Below are 22,636 nucleotides of genomic sequence, written 5' to 3' on the forward strand. Positions count from 1 at the left end.
TTACCACGTTAAAATTGTTACTATAAATTCAATATGTTGCTAAAAAATTTCCATTTGATTGAAAATTTTAAAGATATTTTCTCTTAAAATTTTTGGAAAATTGATTTAAAAGAAAAGTCACGCGAGTTTATTTTTATTATTTAAGTTGCAAGCAAACTCTGTTATATAAGATAGCCGATAATTTTATCTCAAGTAGAAGAATGTTTAGTTTTTAATTTATTTTTCCGTTCCGTTGAAATATTTAAAATATCTGGCAATAAGAAAAAAAAAATGACAAAATGGATCCTAAACTATTTAGTTATGTCATATTTTCTAGCAAATTTTAATTTATAAAAACAAGGAATTTTCCTCTTTTGCTTTGATTAAAGTCTGCGATGTTGTTTTTCTCCTTATATAAATATTTAATTTTCTAAGTTCTCTGCTGAATTTAGCGCTAAATAAGTTTCTTTTAATGAAAATTCCAGGCAAACTATTACTTTGGTGATAATGTTTTTGTTTCCTGTCTCAGCGATTTGAAACTAAGTTTTAAAACTTTTGCGGAAATGCTAAAGCAGAACTGGCTTAAGAGAATCGACAAATCTTCATTCAAATATAGTTTTATATCTACAATAACTCTGACTTGAACATGAACAAAAATTAAACTCCCGGCAATCGTATAAAGTAAAGTAAGGTAAAGTAATTGCCTATTTTTTCTGGCGGGCTTTACATCCAACTACCAAATTAGGTGTCGTGGACGGAGGCGACTAGCAAACATACTTTACTGTAAATTTCTCATATTAAACACATTAAATAAAATCCAAGGCCTAGACCAGGGGGAATCGAACCCACTAAACCAACAATACATCTTAGCTTTGCGGGTCTAGCCTATAACCGCCTAACATATTTTACTGTAAATTTCTCATATTACCCATTAAATAAAATCTAAAGCCTAGACCAGGGGAATTGAACCCACTAAACCAACAATACATCTTAGCTTTGTGGGTCTAGTATCTTAACCGCTCGGCTATCGTGGCGCCCTAGTTTTTGCTTCCCAAGAAGTACAAATGAATACCAGAGTTTCAGTTTCCTCCATAAGGACATCAGTATTATGGTGTACGTGAACATATCGGACCCTCTGGCAACTGTATAATAGGAAACAAGGTAAAAATCATAAACTATAAATAACATTGTATTACCATAGTTGTTAATAAAGATAAGAAGTTCTTTATAGTTTAAAGTCCATCCTTTGTCTGTCTACTTCCTTTAGAATGATAAAACATTGTATGATAAATAGATATTGTGTATAACTGAGCCAGCAAAACTTGCTTCATTGTTTTAAAGGTTAACTTCTGTGTTATGTATGTATATTTAATTCCGTTATAGTGAATGTTCAGAGAACTGTTCATAACTTGATTGTGCCAGCGTTAACTTGATAACAACAATAAATCTTTATATCAGATTAATTCCTCACGCTCGACTTATAATACGTCTCGTCAGGTAGGTATAATTAATTTATATTTATCTTACTTTTTTATTTTTTTTGTTTAATACTAACACATAATGTGATTTTGTAATCTTTATTTCCCTAACATCCGGCAGTTGTTTTCTTTCTCGAGTAACGAGTCATAGTACTGTCAATTTGGAAGCACGAACTACGTAGATGGTAGCAGAGGCGGTCCAGAACTGAGGCAGAAGTGAGCTCAAATTTATAATTATTAGGATGCCTGGGAGACAATATGATGAATACTAGTCCATCTTTTATAGTAATCCTACTTTTCATCAGGAGGGCTTTAAGTTCTACTACCAAATTAGCAAATACACTTTACTATATATTTTTTTTTCGTAATACAGTTAAATAAAAAAAAATCCAAGGGCTAGACAAAGAATCGAACCCACTAAGTAGGTTTCGGCTCTTACCTTTTGGCCAGAAATGGGCAAAAATTTAATCAATTACATTCCAATTGTAAGTAAATTCCAGTGTTAGCTGGTTTCATAAAAGTCTAGAAAGTCGTCAATATGGTTAAATGTGAGTATAAGGTGGTCCTTTATAAGTCTAGTGAGTTGTCAAGGTGGTTAAAGTTAGTGAAAGATATTCCTATATAAGTCCAGTGAGTTGTCAACTGGTTAAATGTGAGTGTAAAGTGGTCCTATATAAGTCTAGAGAGTGGTAAACATGGTTAAATGTGAATGTAAGGAGGTCCTATATAAGTCTAGTGAGTCCTGAACATGGTTAAATGTGAGTGTAAGGTGGTCCTATATAAGTCTAGTGAGTCGCCAACTAGATTAAATGTGAGTGTAAGGCGGTCCTATATAAGTCTAGTGAGTCCTCAACATGGTTAAATGTGAGTGTAAGGTGGTCCTATATAAGTCTAGTGAGTCGCCAACTAGATTAAATGAGAGTGTAAGGCGGTCCTATATAAGTCTAGTGAGTTGTCAACATGGTTAAATGTGAGTGCGAGGTGGTCCTATCTAAGTCTAGTGAGTGGTAAACATGGTAAAATATGAGTGTAAGGTGGTCCTATATAAGTCTAGTGAGTCGCCAACTAGATTAAATGTGAGTGTAAGGTGGTTTTATATAAGTCTAGTGAGTTGTCAACATGGTTAAATGTGAGTGTAAGGTGGTCCTATATAAGTCTAGTGAGTCGCCAACTAGATTAAATGTGAGTGTAAGGTGGTCCTATATAAGTCTAGTGAGATGTCAACATGGTTAAATGTGAGTGCAAGGTGGTTCTATCTAAGTCTAGTGAGTGGTAAACATGGTAAAATATGAGTGTAAGGTGTTCCTATATAAGTCTAGTGAGTCGCCAAAATGGTTAAATGTAAGTGCAAGATAGTCCTATATAAGTCTAATGAGTCGTCAACATGGTTAAATGTGAGTGCAAGGTGGTCCTATCTAAGTCTAGTGAGTGGTAAACATGGTAAAATATGAATGCAAGGTGGTCCTATATAAGTCTAGAGAGTTGTCAACTAGGTTAAATATGAGTGTAAGGTAGCCCTATATAAGTCTAGTGAGTCGTCAAGATAGTTAAATGTGAGTGTAAGATAGTCCCATATAAGTCTAGTGAGCAGTCAACTTGGTTTAATATGTGGGTAGAAACTGCATTTTATGTTTACAGAAATTGCCGCTAGAGCTCTCTACCGGATGAAGCATAAAGTAAGCTTAACGCCTATTTAATGGCGGCTTACGTGCCCATTCCTCTTTTATCTATTTCACGATTAAACAATATAAAATCTCAATTTTTTTGTTTCTGTTCGTTAATTATCGTTATAATTGTGCAAAACATGAGGTATTATCCCAAAAGAAATATTATTTATCGTATTTTTAAGGAGAAATTTATTTTCTTGCTTAATTCGAAAGTTTATCAAATACCTATGGGAGAAATGTTGGAAAAAAAGTTTTAAATTAATTATTTCATTGATTTTATTACGTTTGAAGTAGTGGCCAATCACAGCGTAGTATGGTAGCAGACTGTGGGCGGGTCACGCCCACCGCTAGTGTAGTCACGCCCCGTCCAATGATAGCGAGTTATGGGCTGGTCAAAGTGTACATAACAATTTATTTTTATTATTTTTTCATATTTTAATAAATTTTTTTATGTTATTTTAGAAATAATTTAATGTTTCATTGATATTGAGAAATAATACTAAGAAATTATTCGGCAAAAAAATCATTCTCAATTTTCATGAAATTTTTCATACGTTTTCGACAGTTTCACTTTACTTTCTCATGAAAAGAATCTCGTATGAACACTCACATGACTTTTTCTTACCTTAATTTACGAATATAATTGAATTTAATTGTAACTTAGAATTGCGTAATAAAAAATATCAATTTAATAATAATGTTCGTAGAATGCGACACATTCCCTCTGAACCAAACTATTAAGAAATAGTTACAATCCAAACTGACATTTAAGCTTGATTTAGTGAGTCGAAAGATTATATAGGAGATACTGAGAAAGGTGGCCTCGCCAAAACGTGGTTCGAACCATTAGTTGAAAAGTCATATAGTGAGTTATTAAATCAATGTGATTATCGATTAAATTTGTAATTTAGTGCCTAATTAGGGTGGCATAAACAGAGGCGACTAGTAAATATACTTTATTAAAATTTCTTTTTTTTTATTAATCATTAAATAAATTCTAACGCCCAAGACCTGGGGATTCGAACCCAGTACCACAAATAGCATGCTGTAGAAAAGGAAATTAAATAGGAGCACGCGCAGCAGACTATCGTAGTAGTACCCATATTTATACACCAGAAGTGAAAAGTGAATTGGTCCCTTAACTATACGCCCCCCCCCCTTAATAAGAAGACCATTAAATCACGTTAAGGGATCCCCCAAAACCGAGAAACGTGTGCTAGCCAACTGCCCAGTCCCATGCGATGCATGTGTTTTCTGCAGCCTGCAGTTTTGCCCAGTTAATAGGCCCTACAATCATCCTTATAGCACCACGCGGCCTTGACGGATTAATTCTTCAGTCAGCCTTGGCCGAATAGCCTCTAATGAACTCCTTCGCCTGTCTCTGCCCAGTGATGGCAAGCCACCACTTCTGAGACCTACTCTGCACTTATAAGTTAATGGTCGCCGACTTAGCTAGCACACTTAGAAACCCCCAAAACAGGGCTCCAGGCCAACCAAGTGTCCCGTAGAGCCTTCCCGGACCAATAAATCTGCCACTTCCTTTCCCTTATGTCCCTGAACGACCAGGTACCCAAAACCAGAAAGACCTTATTTTGGTCACTAATTTCCTTCAGGGCATCCAGACAGTCCCATACTAGCCTTGAATTGACCTGGCTCGCAGAGCCGCCTGGCTGTCCGAGAAAATTACGACCTTAGAATTAAATTTAACCCCTTGCTTTGTAATATATGACCACACAAAAAACGATACTGGAAACGATGTACTGGAATGGTGCTTTAGAGTGGCCAGCATATCCCACACCCCCACCCTTTTCTCCCAGAAGTGCCCTTAATAGGAAAATTCCTGGAAAAAAAAAAATGTTCCCTTATAAATTTGTAGATCAACAGGAGTGCAATGAATTTACACATCGATTACTTATAGCTAGCCTTGGTTTACCCTCCAACCAAATGGTGAGAAGGGGAACAATCCACTAAACCTGCACTCTAGCGGTTAGATTAATTATCATCCCCTTGGGTAATCGAATGTTCTGGGCAAAAGGTTTTAAAATAAAAGGTGGAATAGGAAATCGATGAATCGATTTCGGGAGAAGATATCAAGAGGTTCCAGAGTAAAGGAATCTCTTCCGCTTAAGAGATTTCGATCGCGCAACTTTCTGTCCGGTAACAAGGGCGTGTATCCAAACGAAGTATAAAGTTTGAACTTAATTAAGGTGTGCCCATCTAGTAGTGGACACAGTATTATTTAAAAACAAAAAAGCACACGTTTCTCGGTTTTGGGGGATCCCTTAACGTGATTTAATGGTCTTCTTATTAAGGGGGGGGCGTATAGTTAAGGGACCAATTCACTTTTCACTTCTGGTGTATAAATATGGGTACTACTACGATAGTCTGCTGCGCGTGCTCCTATTTAATTTCCTTTTCTACAGCATGCTATTTGTGGTACTGGGTTCGAATCCCCAGGTCTTGGGCGTTAGAATTTATTTAATGATTAATAAAAAAAAAAAATTTAATAAAGTATATTTACTAGTCGCCTCTGTTTATGCCACCCTAATTTGGCAGTTGGTCGTAAAGCATGCCTGAAAAGATTAGATTAGATTTTGAAAAGACGGGGCGGGACCCTATCCCCACGGCACTGCAGCCACACGAGGCTTAGAAAAAATAGGCATTACGTTTTACTTCCCAAATATGCACTTTATGAATTTTCCTTATCATTTTTCACGTGATACAAAATTTATTTAAAGAATATTTTAATTCTAAATATTTTAAATAAAGTGAAATAAAGTATCATTTTAAAAGTTATCAATTTGATAAGTAATTACCTTTTTACCTTACAATCAGCTGACTGTCCTTGAAGTGATTAAATTGAATGCCATTCTTGCGATAAATTTTGAGTCGGTCAATTTAAAACTCTTTCCTTGTTTCATTGAGATCATGGCGCAAGGCGCCGCTTCTTTAATCTACTACAAATTAAGAAATAGGGAAAAGTGTATAACTGGTATAGTCGAGTCAACTTTGACCCGAAACTTTAAATGCACATTACTTTTAACAAGGTCATTGCTACAATTAAAGTCGATTTAGTTTTTGTTAGAAAATTTATTTGGCAAACGAAAATGATGAATATTTTGATAAAATTTGTTTCATAAGATTAAGAAAAATTAAAAGATGCAAAAGTCGGAATTTTTTTTTTAGTTACAAAAAAAAATAAAGACAAAAAATAACTTCTGAAAAACGATATTTTCTTAAAGTTAGATGTTTATTCCAAGAAAAGAAATACCCTAAAGAAAAATAAAATATTTCTTTTCCATAATTCTGCAAGTACTGAATTATCATGATGCGAGTATAACATACTTGTTTCGTTTTGTTGCCAGTAAAAACAAACAATGAAGTTCCGACGGTAGTTTTTTGTATTTGGAATTATATAAGAGGGGTTTTCTTTTGTATTTTTTTCGTAATGTCCCTGAGTAAGTCAAATTTAGCTTTCCTAGTTCATGGACCAGCTTAACTGAACAGAACAAGTTATCAGCAATAATATTAAATAAGTAATTTTTACTATATAAAATTTAATATTGTAGAATAATATTAGGCGCCACGGTAGCCGAGCGGTTATATGCTAGACCCGCAAAGCTGAGATGTATTGTTGGTTTAGTGGGTTCGATGCCCCTGGTCTAGGTCTTGGATTTTATTTAATGGTTAATATGAGAGGATTTACAGTAAAGTATATTAGGCGGTTATAGACTAGACCTGCAAAGCTAAGATGTATTGTTGGTTTAGTGGGTTCGATGCTCCTGGTCTAGGTCTTGGATTTTATTTAATGGTTAATATGAGAGAATTTACAGTAAAGTATGTTAGGCGGTTAAGAGACTAGACCCGCAATGCTAAGATGTATTGTTGGTTTAGTAGGTTCGATGCCCCTGGTTTAGGTCTTGGATTTTATTTAATGGTTAATATGAGAGAATTTACAGTAAAGAATGTTAGGCGGTTAAGAGACTAGACCCGCAATGCTAAGATGTATTGTTGGTTTAGTGGGTTCGATGGCCCTGGTCTAGGCCTTGGATTTTATTTAATGGTTAATATGAGAGAATTTACAGTAAAGTATGTTAGGCGGATATAGGCTATACCCGCAATGCTAAGATGTATTGTTGGTTTAGTGGGTTCGATTCCCCTGGTCTAGGCCTTGGATTTTATTTAATGGTTAATATGAGAGAATTTACAGTAAAGTATGTTAGGCGGATATAGGCTAGACCCGCAAAGCTAAGATGTATTGTTGGTTTAGTGGGTTCGATGCTCCTGGTCTAGGTCTTGGATTTTATTTAATGGTTAATATGAGAGAATTTACAGTAAAGTATGTTAGGCGGTTAAGAGACTAGACCCGCAATGCTAAGATGTATTGTTGGTTTAGTAGGTTCGATGCCCCTGGTTTAGGTCTTGGATTTTATTTAATGGTTAATATGAGAGAATTTACAGTAAAGTATGTTAGGCGGATATAGGCTAGACCCGCAAAGCTAAGATGTATTGTTGGTTTAGTGGGTTCGATGCTCCTGGTCTAGGTCTTGGATTTTATTTAATGGTTAATATGAGAGAATTTACAGTAAAGTATGTTAGGCGGATATAGGCTAGACCCGCAAAGCTAAGATGTATTGTTCGTTTAGTGGGTTCGATGCTCCTGGTCTAGGTCTTGGATTTTATTTAATGGTTAATATGAGAGAATTTACAGTAAAGTATGTTAGGCGGTTAAGAGACTAGACCCGCAATGCTAAGATGTATTGTTGGTTTAGTAGGTTCGATGCCCCTGGTTTAGGTCTTGGATTTTATTTAATGGTTAATATGAGAGAATTTACAGTAAAGTATGTTAGGCGGATATAGGCTAGACCCGCAAAGCTAAGATGTATTGTTGGTTTAGTGGGTTCGATGCTCCTGGTCTAGGTCTTGGATTTTATTTAATGGTTAATATGAGAGAATTTACAGTAAAGTATGTTAGGCGGTTAAGAGACTAGACCCGCAATGCTAAGATGTATTGTTGGTTTAGTAGGTTCGATGCCCCTGGTTTAGGTCTTGGATTTTATTTAATGGTTAATATGAGAGAATTTACAGTAAAGTATGTTAGGCGGATATAGGCTAGACCCGCAATGCTAAGATGTATTGTTGGTTTAGTGGATTCGATGCCCCTGGTCTAGGCCTTGGATTTTATGAGAGAATTTACAGTAAAGTATGTTAGGCGGATATAAGCTATACCCGCAATGCTAAGATGTATTGTTGGTTTAGTGGGTTCGATGCCCCTGGTCTAGGTCTTGGATTTTATTTAATGGTTAATATGAGAGAATTTATAGTAAAGTATGTTAGGCGGATATAGGCTAGACCCGCAAAGCTAAGATGTATTGTTCGTTTAGTGGGTTCGATGCTCCTGGTCTAGGTCTTGGATTTTATTTAATGGTTAATATGAGAGAATTTACAGTAAAGTATGTTAGGCGGTTAAGAGACTAGACCCGCAATGCTAAGATGTATTGTTGGTTTAGTAGGTTCGATGCCCCTGGTTTAGGTCTTGGATTTTATTTAATGGTTAATATGAGAGAATTTACAGTAAAGTATGTTAGGCGGATATAGGCTAGACCCGCAAAGCTAAGATGTATTGTTGGTTTAGTGGGTTCGATGCTCCTGGTCTAGGTCTTGGATTTTATTTAATGGTTAATATGAGAGAATTTACAGTAAAGTATGTTAGGCGGTTAAGAGACTAGACCCGCAATGCTAAGATGTATTGTTGGTTTAGTAGGTTCGATGCCCCTGGTTTAGGTCTTGGATTTTATTTAATGGTTAATATGAGAGAATTTACAGTAAAGTATGTTAGGCGGATATAGGCTAGACCCGCAAAGCTAAGATGTATTGTTGGTTTAGTGGGTTCGATGCTCCTGGTCTAGGTCTTGGATTTTATTTAATGGTTAATATGAGAGAATTTACAGTAAAGTATGTTAGGCGGTTAAGAGACTAGACCCGCAATGCTAAGATGTATTGTTGGTTTAGTAGGTTCGATGCCCCTGGTTTAGGTCTTGGATTTTATTTAATGGTTAATATGAGAGAATTTACAGTAAAGTATGTTAGGCGGATATAGGCTAGACCCGCAATGCTAAGATGTATTGTTGGTTTAGTGGATTCGATGCCCCTGGTCTAGGCCTTGGATTTTATGAGAGAATTTACAGTAAAGTATGTTAGGCGGATATAAGCTATACCCGCAATGCTAAGATGTATTGTTGGTTTAGTGGGTTCGATGCCCCTGGTCTAGGTCTTGGATTTTATTTAATGGTTAATATGAGAGAATTTATAGTAAAGTATGTTAGGCGGATATAGGCTAGACCCGCAAAGCTAAGATGTATTGTTGGTTTAGTGGGTTCGATGCCCCTGGTCTAGGTCTTGGATTTTATTTAATGGTTAATATGAGAGAATTTATAGTGCGATAAAGTATTTTTGCTAGTCGCCTCCGTCCGCGACACCTAATTGGTAGTTGGACGTAAAGCCCCGCCTGAAAAAATAGGCGATTACTTTACTTTTTTTACTTTATAGAATAATATTAAAAAATAGAACAGAAAACAAACTCTAAAACATAAAAATAAAAAGCTATAAAATTAAAAAGTTATAATGTATAAATGGTATAGTCGGGGTCAAATTTGACCCAAAACCTATATTTTATTTACTTGCACTGCTCAAGAACGATTTGATTTGTCTGGTCGTTTTGTTGGTGAGGATGAAAGAGGAGAATTCAGTGAAGGGGAGATGTTTATAGTTAATTCCTTCACAAAATGCCACACAAAAGAGAAACGCGCGGGTCAAATTTGACCCGACGACGATACCCAGTTGAGGGTTAAAATTCTTAGCTTAAAAGGAAAATTACCGGAAGTATGCTTTTGTACAGCGATTTCTCTTTTTTAGTTTTATGAGAAACATTGAAAGAGAAAAAAAAATTCTCTAGTTTAATATTTTAGTGATTTTTTTTTTATCCCAAAGATGCCTTTTAAGTGAACTATTTATACGTTACAGGAATTGACTAAATTTTTTTGACCGGAATCGTAAAATTCAAGAAGATTTAATGACCAAAATTGTGGTTTATAAAAGTGATCTTAGTTTTTTTCTTTAGCTGGGAAATTTTAGAGGAGATTTTAGATCGCGTTTATTGATGCGCATAAATGATCTACTTACATCAACGCACCAATCACGCACAACATTCAACTTGAACGCACTTTCAGTGAAAGTAATTATTGAATTTAATAAAACTTTCATTAGAAAGTCCGTTTTATTAAAGTGATTTTGTTACTTTTCTGTAACGAACTGCACGTTTATTGATATCACGTTGCCATTTCCTTTTCAAATCATTTTTTATTTTTATTCTCTCTCTCTTTCACACAGTGTAACGTCACACCAGCTGACAATATCTCATTTCATTTTTTGTTACGTTCAAAGAAGTTGAAATTGAGTAGAATCTGGTTGTCATAACCTCGAAAACAATAAATTGTTTTTCACTTCGAAAGTTTTTTTCTCAGTTTTTCAATGATAAAACACCACAACCATTTCTTGATATAAAAAAAAGAAAAGCTTTGTGTTGTACCAAAGAAAATTCTTGGTTCAAAGAATTTTCTTATTCGGAAAATCTATGTAATGTTATTTCTTTTTTTTTCTCTGGTAGTTTCAAATTTATTTTTAGTCTCGTTTTTTCTTATCTACAAAGTTTGGTTACCAAGTTTATAAATCTTGGTTTATTACAGAATTACGTGGTTGTTTCTTTAAAATTCGTAATCTCTACGAAGATATAATATTCTCTACAGCTGTAGCAGAGTTAGATAAGAAATATGTGTGTATTTAACCAGTGAAGCGGTGGAATTTAGTTTTTTAAAAAAAAACACAGTGGGCTCGAATTAAAATCACGGCAATGACGTGGTATACACGTCGAACGCAGCGTCGAAAACGACCAAAAAGTTTACAATAGTCGTAATATAGTCACTGCAAGCGACTTTTTCTGCAATCTCTCACTCTCGGGGGCTTGAGATTCTCATTCTGTGCTCATTCCAAAATCTTGCACCGCTTCTTCACCGTATACATTGCCTCTAGTTATAACTAGAGACGCAAGAGCTTTTTTTACAAGGAAGAATTCTGTGCAAAATGAAAACATGCTCTGAATACTGTGAGGTCTGAATCTCTATCTAAATGGTATAAAAAACGGGCATTGTACAACGGTTGAGAGCTTCTATTTGTGTGAGGTAATTCCCCTAATCTCTATTGCGGAGACCAAACATGTATCAACCACTTATCACTTGGCTGGCTCCCACCTCCGTACAAAATACTTGGTAGTTCTTCAGAATTGTGTAGACACTTCCGTATTTATAAGTACGATATCATGCTGATGTTAGTTAGAACCACAGAGGAGAGAGAGAGCTTAACTTCACCCGCCCCTAACAAAGAACTTCCGGTCTATGTAGATTTACTGGTGGGAGGGGGGGGGAAGTGTCACAATATAAATAATAGAAAATCTAATTGTGTATACAGTGAGTTTTCATACTTTGAAGAAAAATTCTTGAAGCCCTTTTTTCTTTTTTGAAGAAAATCTCAAAAAAAAAAAAAATGAAGGAAAAATCCACTCCGCGAAGTAGCACACATTTCCTCTGTCTTCCACCCCCCCCCCCCTCTAAAGCGTTCTAAAGGGTCTTTTTAGGATCGCACAAAAAGAAATTAGAAAATTTCAACTTTTTCTTTTGTTATTTTGTAGACCACAGGCGCCCAGATGGACGGACACATTCAAAGATTGTCCTTTTTTTCCTTTTTTTTTAAATGGGACTTAAAAGAACTTTGACCTTTAAATGCGAAAATCTTACCGATCGCAATACTTCCTGTTATTTGCGGTAAGAGTACGTACAAGGAGTTTTTGGTTGATAACAATGGCAATTTGACAGTTTGTTTATTATACGTATTTTAAATTTAGAGGAAATGTTAATTAACGAAAAGTTGTAAAGTGCTTCTTTTGATAACCAATATCGGCTTTTATATTTCCCCCACTCTGTTACGGAGATAAATAAATATAAATAAATTAATTTACCATTTGATAAACGATATATATCCAGCTGGCTTCCAATAAATATATAAACTAACACTAAAACACTTCACTGAACACTATTACACTAGAAATTATTCATTTAATTATCTATATACTGAATATCTATATAATTTGTATTTCCGGTGCAAAGATCGAACTTATTTGAGTCGCGTCTTCTAAAACGAAACTTCTGTTGGACAGGACTGTTCATGTACAAACAGGAACCGCGGTGTTCATACACTGTTCTGTTTGTCCGTTTGTTTGCTGTTAGAGTGTTCGAAAGTTTTTTTGTACCACAGGCCCAGAGTCTGTTAGTGTTCAGCTTGAAAGAGGGGGAAGTCGTTCTGTCTCACTCTCTCCTCCAATGACCCCCTCAATGACTGTGGTAGGTAGTGGAGGGAGGAACTGAAAACTCTCTACAATGAAAGCAACTAGGCTGCAGCTCGCTCGTTATCAATGAAGTATGTAGTTTAAGGCTCCTCTCCCCACTCTTATCAATGTATTAGTCACCTAATCTTTACTTTCTCTTTTTCTCCGCGCGCTATACAGGAAGTACAGATGTTTTTTCGTCCATAATTTTCACCGGAAATACACGTACTGAGGCCCCACTGAGAAGGAAGTCAATAAAGAGAAAAGCGCTCATAAAACTTCAGAAATTTTGAAAGTTTGAATTCAAAAACTGGTACTCATAAAAGCTTCCACCAAAATTAGCAAAAACCGGAAATTGGTCCAAGAGGATATCTTGGAAACGGCCAACGTGTTTCCATTAAACCTGCTTTACTCATAGTGTTTATAGCGTTCAACTACTATTGCGATTAAGAAGCAGATCCCCCTGTTCCCTAAGAGGCTTACTGTATAATCTCTTGGATAATCTAGTCGGTAACTTCCCTCCCTGGACATTAATATGTCCAGGATCTTACTCACTTAACTGTTGTTGCGGATATGATCTCTAGCTGCTAAGTGCCAAATATCTCATAACGCAATCTCAGGGTATAATACCTGGAACGGTCATTCCAAAGTCATTGGCTTAGAGTTATTACCCATTGTGAATACCCATTATACCCAGTGAATTATTTCCATTTCTGGCCAGCGGTCTTGCACCCAGAACGAACCGCTTACTCTAAAAAGTTTATTTACTTCTGGGGCAAACCTTGCATCTATTTTGCCATAATTGCATGATGAAAATATCCTAAATATCTGTTGAAAATAAACAAATAGATATGCTACTTGTTGGAAGAAATAATAGATGATAATAATAATTAGATTTTTTCTTCCTAGGTGCTTCTTACAGCTCACTGTCCGGTGATGGACAGTGTTGTCTGTAACGAGAGAACACTGTCCGGAGGCCGGCAGTGCACTGAAAAAAGCTCCGGGCGCCAATAACCTTAGATGTGGACGCGCCTTAAATCATTAAAAAATAATAATAAGTAACAATAATATATGAAATAACTTTTTCGACTTGTCAATGGAATTAATACATCATTAAAATACGTAGTGTGCAATACTATAGTCATTTCTTCATTTCCGGTGCAAACTCAATTTAGGAAACGGAAGAGATCGCTATACTTCCTGTTACTTCCTGCTACAAGAAACAAAAGATAGTCAAAGTCTGAATTTTGCTCAATAGACACCAGTTAAATTCGTAGCTAGAAAACATGAAAATGCAGGACAGGTAGTATTAAAGGCTAGATAGGTTGCGCCGAATTGGAAAGAAAACTCCTTTACAAAGCGTAGATGGGAGCTTTTTGTGATCATGATGAAAGTTCCATTGCAGTTAGCGGATGTATGGGTAATCTAATCTCCTTTATTGCGGCGACTTTTTCAAGATCTGCTTTTCACTCGGTTCGCACAATGGAAAATGCTATCTGCTTTTCTTATAGAATAGGTAGTGTCGGTTATCTTCCTTGATCTCGTTTCAATCTAGCCCTTTTTTTTTTTTTTTTTTTGGAGGTACTGTGTTCCAATTGATAGGATGGGTTTAGGGGGAATTCTTATTTTCTACAGGAAGAACACTTATTTGCCCTCGTGGGATCCAGTTGCTCCAGTAAGTGGGTTTATACTAATATCGCAGTTCAAAGCACGGTGGATATTACACCCTCTTTATCAGGAAGATCATGATGTCTTGATGGTAGCTCTGGTTTCTGACATGGAAAGAGCAGGAGTAAGATATCGTCAGGAGTCTCTCTTCTTCTTCCAATCGATCTCACTGATACGTCATGACCTTGATAGGTGCTTAGAAAACTGAGCATTAAAACTAAACTAATTTGGTGTGAACACTCTCTGACGTTCTCTTCCTGTAATTCTGGAGTTGTTGACTTACAGGAAGAAAAATTATTTAAATAACTTTTTTTTTTAATATAAATATGAAGTTTAGAGATTTAGAAGGCACTGAAAATCTCAGAGAGTAGCCTAACCTAGTCTATCCTAGTCTAACCTAAGGTACTTCTGGTTATACTTCAGAAATTGATGCTTCTTGATCGGATACTTTGGTGTAATTTTCAGATCAAGTACCTTTTCCTTTTTTTATTTTTCGTGGTTGCAACATTTCTGTTTCCGCCCCGAACGTAGGATGAATTTCAGAAAGAAAATAATAATGATTCACTTCTGGAGAGCAAGAGAGTCTGAGAAATCCAAAATGCTCACTGGAGAAGCATAACTAGTTAGCTGTACTTCCAAAACTATTAACCAAGTTAGAACACCCTGGAGGCTACCTGCTAATTGTATGAAGTATACGGAAAACAGTCAGATTAATGGAACCAAGTACATTATTGATATCCGGCTCCTAGAAGAAAGCAAAGCGTTGTATTGACAGACATCCTGAATAATCTAGTTAAATATAGTTTCCCAGGAACTGGCAGATTGCTATGTTGGCTGTTCCTCACTTCTGCAGGCTCAGAAAACACATGCATCGCATGGGCCTGGCAGATGATAGCCTTTGTAGGTTCTGCCAGGAAGAAGAGGAGGAAACGGCACTGTACGTGTTGTGTCAGTGTGAGGGGCTCGTGTGGCTAAGGATGTTACTTCTCGGGAAGGAAAAACCAAGGCCTGTGAACCTGTGATACCCAAGAGTCGCTCTCCAGCATTAAGAGTCTGATTAAAAGGACAGCTCTGGAGGGTGGGCTTTAGAGTGAGGGGAGCCACAATAGATCCAAAGGGGTCGCAGTAGCGTAGGCCTTGAGGCCGCCCTAGTCTAGTCTAATCTAATCTAATCTAATCTAATTCCTCACTTTCTCCCGAGACAGGATATCGTCCTCCTCCTCCTCCTACTCCATTACCTGGGACAAAATCCAACAAAATTAGAGAATTGGAATAATTAAGCAAGCGTTTTAACGATAGGCAACTTATTCCAAGAAGGTGCTTGGTACCTCAGGGGTTCTGTTAGCGATATAGTCACTCCTATTAATCCTTGAGCACAGGCAGGATATTGGTTGATAAGGAAGTGTGCTGGGACAAAAGCAGGAAGTAACAGCTAGAGATGTCTCACTAGAGTTTGTATTTCCGGTGGAAATTCTATTCCAGGAAGATGAAATAATAATTATATTACGAAGAAAAATAATGTGACAATTAATACTTTTATTATATCGATCCAACTCGATTATACTTGTACATTTATGAACTGCATATACTAATAGTTGTATGTGTGAAATTATTTACATAAAGGAATAGCGGAAGGCGTCCGCTGAAACAGAGGCACTCACTTCCAGTTTGTGTACGTAGCTTCCTCTGTAATAAAGAATGACAAATTACATGCGCACAAAGGAAGCCTTGTTGTTCCTGCTCTATATTGTTCAGCGCTTTGTTCCTACAAGTAAGCGGTCGATGTGTTCCACTCCAAAAACTCCATGGACTTAAAAGGGCTTACTGGGATCTGTGAGATTCTATACCAAAAGTAAAGAAACTACCAAATTAGTACACAAATTTTTCCAGTTTTCTGAATTTTTTTTTCATAAATTACGTCAAAATTTTTCTAAACTTCAAATTTTCTATTCAAATATTTGGATTTGTACAAGTTTTTCTTGGTAATTTTCTTTTTAAAGAAGCATTTTAAGGCGTGTTGAAGTTGAAGTCAACAAACAACTCGAGAACTATATGAAGAGGGAAATAGCGAAAGTGGTTTTTCTGTGATTATCTCGAGAAAAAAGAAATGTTCTCGAACGATTTGTTTAAAAAATTGTTAGACTTACTCCCCCTTATTAGGCACTCTTCGATTTCGCTAGAAATATTTTCTCATTTCAGAAATTGATTTCTAGGGGAGGGTACCAAGATTTAGGAGATTGATTATTTGAGGCTCTCTGTGAAGTACCATTATATCACTTATTTTTTTAGAGGCTAGACCCGCAAAGCTAATATGTATTGTTGGTTTAGTGGGTTCGATTCCCCTGGTCTAGGCCTTGTATTTTATTTAATGGTTAATATGAGAAATCTACAGTAAAGTATGTTAGGCGGTTATAGGCTAGACCAGCAATGCTAAGATGTATTGTAGGTTTAGTGGGTTCGATTCCCCTGGTCTAGGTCTTGGATTTTATTTAATGGTTAATAGGAGAAATTTACAGTAAAGTATGTTAGGCGGTTATAGGCTAGACCCGCATTGCTAATATGTATTGTTGGTTTAGTGGGTTCGATTCCCCTGGTCTAGGCCTTGGATTTTATTTAATGGTTAATATGAGAATTTTATAGTAAAGTGTGTCAGGCGGTTATAGGCTAGACCCGCATTGCTAATATGTATTGTTGGTTTAGTGGGTTCGATTCCCCTGGTCTAGGCCTTGGATTTTATTTAATGGTTAATATGAGAATTTTATAGTAAAGTGTGTCAGGCGGTTATAGGCTAGACCCGCAAAGCTAAGATGTATTGTTGGTTTAATGGGTTCAATTGCCCTGGTCTAGGCCTTGGATTTTATTTAATGGTTAATATGAGAAATTTATAGTAAAGTATGTTCGGCGGTTATAGACTAGACCCGCAATGCTAAGATGTATTGTTGGTTTAGTGGGTTCGATTCCCCTGGTCTAGGTCTTGGATTTTATTTAATGGTTAATATGAGAATTTTATAGTAAAGTATGTTTGCTAATCGCCTCCGTCCACAACACCTAATTTGGTAGTTAGATGTTAAGCTCCGCCTGAAAAAATAGGCGATTACTTTACTTTTTTTTAATCACCTAGTTTGGTGAAGAGGAAGAAACGGCCTCTCACTTGTTATTCGATTGCCTTGCAATCTGAGCGGTTGCGCTAGAGATATCTTTGGATACTTTGAGGCTTAAGGAGGAGATTGTAGCGCAGAAGGAACTGGTATGGAAGATCCTCAACCTTTTTAGAAGAAGAGGAGGTTTCGACTATTAGACTCAAAAAGGGGAAGACACGATAAGCCTCTTGTGGCTGCGTTGCCATGGGGCGTGAAGGGTCCCGTCCTGCTTTCTAATTTAATCACCAATTGGTTGGTAATAAAGGCGAGTTTTTCACGCCAAGCTGTTTGTTCACGACGATTTTACTCAATTTCTTTACAAAGATGGAAAACATAAATGAAAACTGTGTCCTCATTCCTTTTTCTTCTCTCTCTTTTTTTTATCATTTTCCCAGATAACTCGGAAAATATTTTTCCCAACAATACATAAAAAGAAAAAAGAAAACGTTTATTATATCAGGGAAAAGTAAAACTCCACTGCTATTATAGTAAAGTTTGGAAAGTGCTATATCACAAGCAAGACCAAAAAGAAAAACGTATCATTGGAAAAATAAAATATAGAAAAGTAACTGGTGTAATAGTGATATGAGAAAGAAAATTGAAATAAATGGAAAATTGGGTGTGAGAAAGAGGGCAGATAAAGTAGAGCGTCTTGTCGAGCCGAACTCTCTTGACTGAATAGAGGACGGTGCGCAGAAGTAGACGAGGGTCTAGGTTCTCAGCAAGCTTTGGCGTTGCAATTCCCTGAACTTACCAGGACATTGTAACTCCTGAACTGCGACCCCTCTTTAGTAAAGGCGACAAAACCTGCTTTCCTTTTTTATTTTTATAAAGTTGTTTTACTAACGAGGTTTTTCCAATTTTTTTTTTGTTTTTCTCTTTTTTTCACGATGAGAAATAATAGCCTGCAGAACGACAGAGAGAGAAATAGACAACCAAAAGGAAATTGCAAAACAATCACAACAGGTTTTCTCCTGTACCCTTACTTTTTTTCCTGCTTACCAGAAATAGTGTCTCAAAAAGTAAGACTTTTCACGTTTTAATATTTGTCTTGTTAGGTCAATTGGATTCAGGTGAAAACCAAAAAAAAAAAGAAGCCATAGCATTAAAATTTTAATCCAAAGTCTACGTTTCATTGGCAGCTGTCACGTGATCCCCATTTACCCATTTCCACGCCCTTTTTTTTTTAAAAAAAAAAAAAAGATGGCGATCGTTCTATTTGCCATTTTTTTTAATGATGGCCTCAGCTATACAATTTGTGCATTTCAAGTTATAACAGTGTCTCAATTTTCTGTTTTCAATGTTATTGCTATTATTTCTTACAACTTGCAACGTTATGGGGGGGGGGAATCTTCAACAAACTCTGCCATTCGGAAGTGTGTACTTTGCTAAAAAGTCTCTTTCGAATTTTTATGATATTTTACAAAACTGGTTCTTACGTTTTTTTTATTATATAAAATAGATATGCGTAAGGCGCCACGGTAGCCGAGTGGTTAAGATACTAGACCCGCAATGCTAAGATGTATTGTTGGTTTAGTGGGTTCAATTCCCGGTCTATAGGCCTTGGATTTTTATTTAATGGTTAATATGAGAAATTTACAATAAAGTATGTTAGGCGTTTATAGGCTAGACCCGCAAAGCTAAGATGTATTGTTGGTTTAGTGGGTTCGATTCCCCTGGTCCAGGCTTTAGATTTTATTTAATGGTTAATATGAGAAATTTACAGTAAAGTATGTTAGGCAGATATAGGCTAGACCCGCAAAGCTAAGATGTATTGTTGGTTTAGTGGGTTCGATTCCCCTGGTCTCTAGGCCTTGGATTTTATTTAATGGTTAATATGAGAAATTTATAGTAAAGTATGTTAGGCGGTTATAGACTAGACCCGCAATGCTAAGATATATTGTTGGTTTAGTGGGTTCGATTCCCCAGGTCTAGGCCTTGTATTTTATTTAATGGTTAATAATTTACAGTAACGTATGTTTGCTAGTCGCCTTCGTCCAGGACACTTAATTGGTAGTTGGACGTAAAGTCCGCCTGAAAAAATAGGTAATTGCTTTAATAGATATGCATATTTTTAGTTGGTTATAAAACTTCTTTACAACAAGTACTCAATTAAAGGGCTACATTAAATTAAAGTTTGAAAATGAATGAATTAATAAATAATGTAATTTGTGCTCACGTAAGACGAATTCATGACTGAAATTTCGTTTTAACTCCGTAATTCGAATTACGTACGACATTAATAGACCAACTCTAACTTCCCCATTTTTATTTATTTATTTATTTTTTACTTTTTTTAATGTGCGAATGAGTGTGATGAATATTCAGAATAAAGATAAATCACGAGAATAATTTGGAATAAAGTTAAAGATGATGAGATACATCTTTTATTAATCTTTCAGAACCCATATTTATGGGTGATAAAAGGCCAGCGCAAGGGTCTGTCACATCTAATACATTCTAAAAAAATATGGTACTAGAAGTATTAATGAAATGTTGGGTACTAGCTGATTTGTGTACCTTTTGGCGTTTAATCAACCCTTTTACTTAACTTTTTAAACTGTATGTTTATGTTAAGGAATTATGGTTTTTAATCATGTTCAAAGCGCAGACTGTATAATAAAATGAAAAATTAAAGATAATAGAGGACTGAAATAAGCTTTGAATAAGCTTACTAACGTTATGTAGATTTTGGTAACAGTTTAAAAACATACAAAATTAATTGTTTAAATAAATAATAGACTATGATTATTTGAAAGATTTGCGGGAAAAAATGTAAATTATTGTTGGTGGTCAGAGTAAGGGGGGAATCTATATAATTGAAAATTGTTAAAAAATGTAAAATTTGGCTAAACTAATTTCTGGATTCTCTATTCATGTTTATTGCCATTACCAGCTGAATAAATCTTCAAAATTGTGCCCATCAAAATTGCCTCAAAGTGTGGGAGAATAGAATGAAAGTCGTGTGCGTGTCAAAGCATCAACGAAAATCAAAAAAACCCTCAAAATAGAAATCATTAGTGAAAGCTCAACTTGTCGAATATTCCGATCAATGGGTCTGGGACGGATATAGTGAAAGCAAAAATGAATTCGTAAAGCCAGTGCCTTGTTAATCGTAAAATGAACATGATTGAGTCACGCGATATGGTAATCAAGCTGTTCTAGTAATGTCTGTGGAATTATTTATCTACAGCTCTTGCTTACCTTCTTTTTTTTTTTATTATTATTATTAAGAGACCTTCCTGGAGTCACTTTGCTAAATGAATCCTAAATCAAGGTATTAAGATTCTCTGTAATTCCATTGAATCCCACTGGGGGTATGTTCTGACCTAGATTCCAAGTCATTAGGCTATTTTGGAAGAAGTGGAGATGGAGACAGACTGTCCTAAATTACGCTCTTCTCTGTCTCTCTCTTCCCGCCCTTTGTATGGCTCCTGAGTTTGATTTGTCTGCTCGGAGCTTCCAGCATATCTCATAATCACGAGCAATAAGCAAATCCAAATAGCTGTTTGAAGAACTAGGGGGCAGAGTTACAGAATGTAAGATACAAGATTACTAAACTAAGGATTCAAGATTGGCTAGAGAATCGGTCAAATAAAAAACAAAACAAAAAAATTCTGATCTCTCTGAAATATTTGAGAAAATGTTAGGAAATATTTTAAACAAGAACTATTTTTATAAACAAAAATTCGTATAGTTTGTACTTACTCCAAATTACAGTTTCACACACAACTACCTGTTGAAAATGATAAGAATGTGAATAAACCTTAACTTTTTTTTTTTTTTAGTGCCATTTGTAACCTTTGACTTTCTTATTTTAAGACAATCTAATTTAAAAATTGACTACTGGTCTATCTAAAAGAGTTTTCAATGAATTAAATAACTTGATAACCAACACTGTTGAGTGCTCGTGAACACGTTTTTTCTTGCAAAAACAAACGTAATTTCTCATACGAAGATAAAAGGAATCCTGGAAAATGACATACCGCGTTGGAAAGCCCACATTAGACAAGGAAACTTTTACTGGAAAAGTGGCCAGCACCTAGGTCTGATAATGATCACATAAGGGCCTATTGTGTTTTCTTGCAAATTTCGATTAATTTTATTTTCCCAGCTTCCGGAGGAAGATTGAGGCTGTTTGGAGAATAATTTATGCTTCGAAATGGTGTCAATTTTTAGCAAATTTATCTGTCTTTCTAACCGTGTCATCAGAATTCGAATTCGGACTAAAACTTTCTGAGTAATAACATTTTTATTACAAAAAAGTAATGATTTTTTAAAAAAAAAAAAAATTAAAGTGACGTCACTCAAGAACAGGGGAAAATATGAAGTTGGCTAATACGTCTTTGAACTTCACTTTAGATGTACTACACACAGTAGGCCTTTGGACAATACTTACTGGTTCACCTTGTATACTCATACAAGATTACTATCAGATGATCTTCCGTAGCCATCACGCAAATACTTCAGATTGGATTATTTTTCTTTCTTTTTTTTTTGGCTTGTTGTGGTTTTAGGATACTCCTTGGTATTCTGGAGGTCCTGTTAGACTTTCTTTGCGGATTTCTCTTTTTCGACGTAGAGGGCGTGAGAGAGGAATCACTTAAAGATCTTGAGGTGGAACTGGTTAATGATGGAGGCTGTTTCCCCTTAATGATATTGCCCAAATTCCATTTTCTGATCCAGATTTTTGTTTTAAAAAAAAATGACTTAAATTGTTATTCTTGTTTTTCTTTCAAATGGACCTAAATAGACGCCGGAAGGCCCCTTTAAATAGGTCATGAAAGTTTGCATTTGGAAAAGTCTACGAGTAGAAGAAGATGTGGGAGTACAAGCGGTGTGACCATCTTCTGATCAGTTTGATTTCATTTTGAGAAGCTTTAAAGTTTTCGGATTCTTGGTAAGCTTCTTTGTTATAGCTACATCTCCTCCCTCAAGCTGTTTCCCTATTTAGGGTTCGTTGCCCCCCAAGTTCTACTCAGCATTAAATATTGTCTTCTTCGAAATTCTGTCTGTAAAAGCTTCCTTTGGACAGGAATACTCACAACTATTCTGAAAGTTAACATCATCGTAATACAATTTTTCCTGAAAGGGGAAAATAGGAAAAGCAATAAAAGGAAAACCACTCTGGAGAAAAAGGCCTCCCACCCAAACAGAATAACTCCATATAAATTGCATGGAAGATGAAGCTAGTCCGTCGTGCGTAGTGTTAGTGCATAGCTGAGCAAAGCCAAACAGGAACATTCGTAATCTGTCTACGCTGGAACA

At 35.9% G+C, this 22,636-nt stretch overlaps 1 protein-coding gene across 4 annotated transcripts in view; it reads right to left on the bottom strand.

Moving 5' to 3' along the window:
- Epac (Exchange protein directly activated by cAMP) overlaps positions 1-22,636 on the bottom strand; it is a 374,689-nt gene that overhangs the window by 210,877 nt on the left and 141,176 nt on the right. Inside the window, exon 1 of one of the 4 annotated variants that reach the window (XM_074115266.1) lies at positions 12,195-12,471. The exons of 2 other annotated variants lie outside the window; for them this stretch is intronic. Coding sequence is in view for 1 of the 2 variants with exons in the window: in XM_074115267.1 (XP_073971368.1) it covers positions 12,195-12,197 (3 nt within the window). In the remaining variant the exon portion in view is untranslated. Of the gene's footprint in view, positions 1-12,194; positions 12,472-22,636 lie in introns of those variants that run through there. One more of the 4 variants, XM_074115267.1, reaches the window with a different exon arrangement.

Source organism: Rhodnius prolixus, unplaced genomic scaffold (genome assembly GCF_049639745.1).
Source record: "Rhodnius prolixus isolate KJV_2025 unplaced genomic scaffold, Rpr scaffold_7, whole genome shotgun sequence".
In the NCBI taxonomy this organism is placed as follows: domain Eukaryota; kingdom Metazoa; phylum Arthropoda; class Insecta; order Hemiptera; family Reduviidae; genus Rhodnius; species Rhodnius prolixus.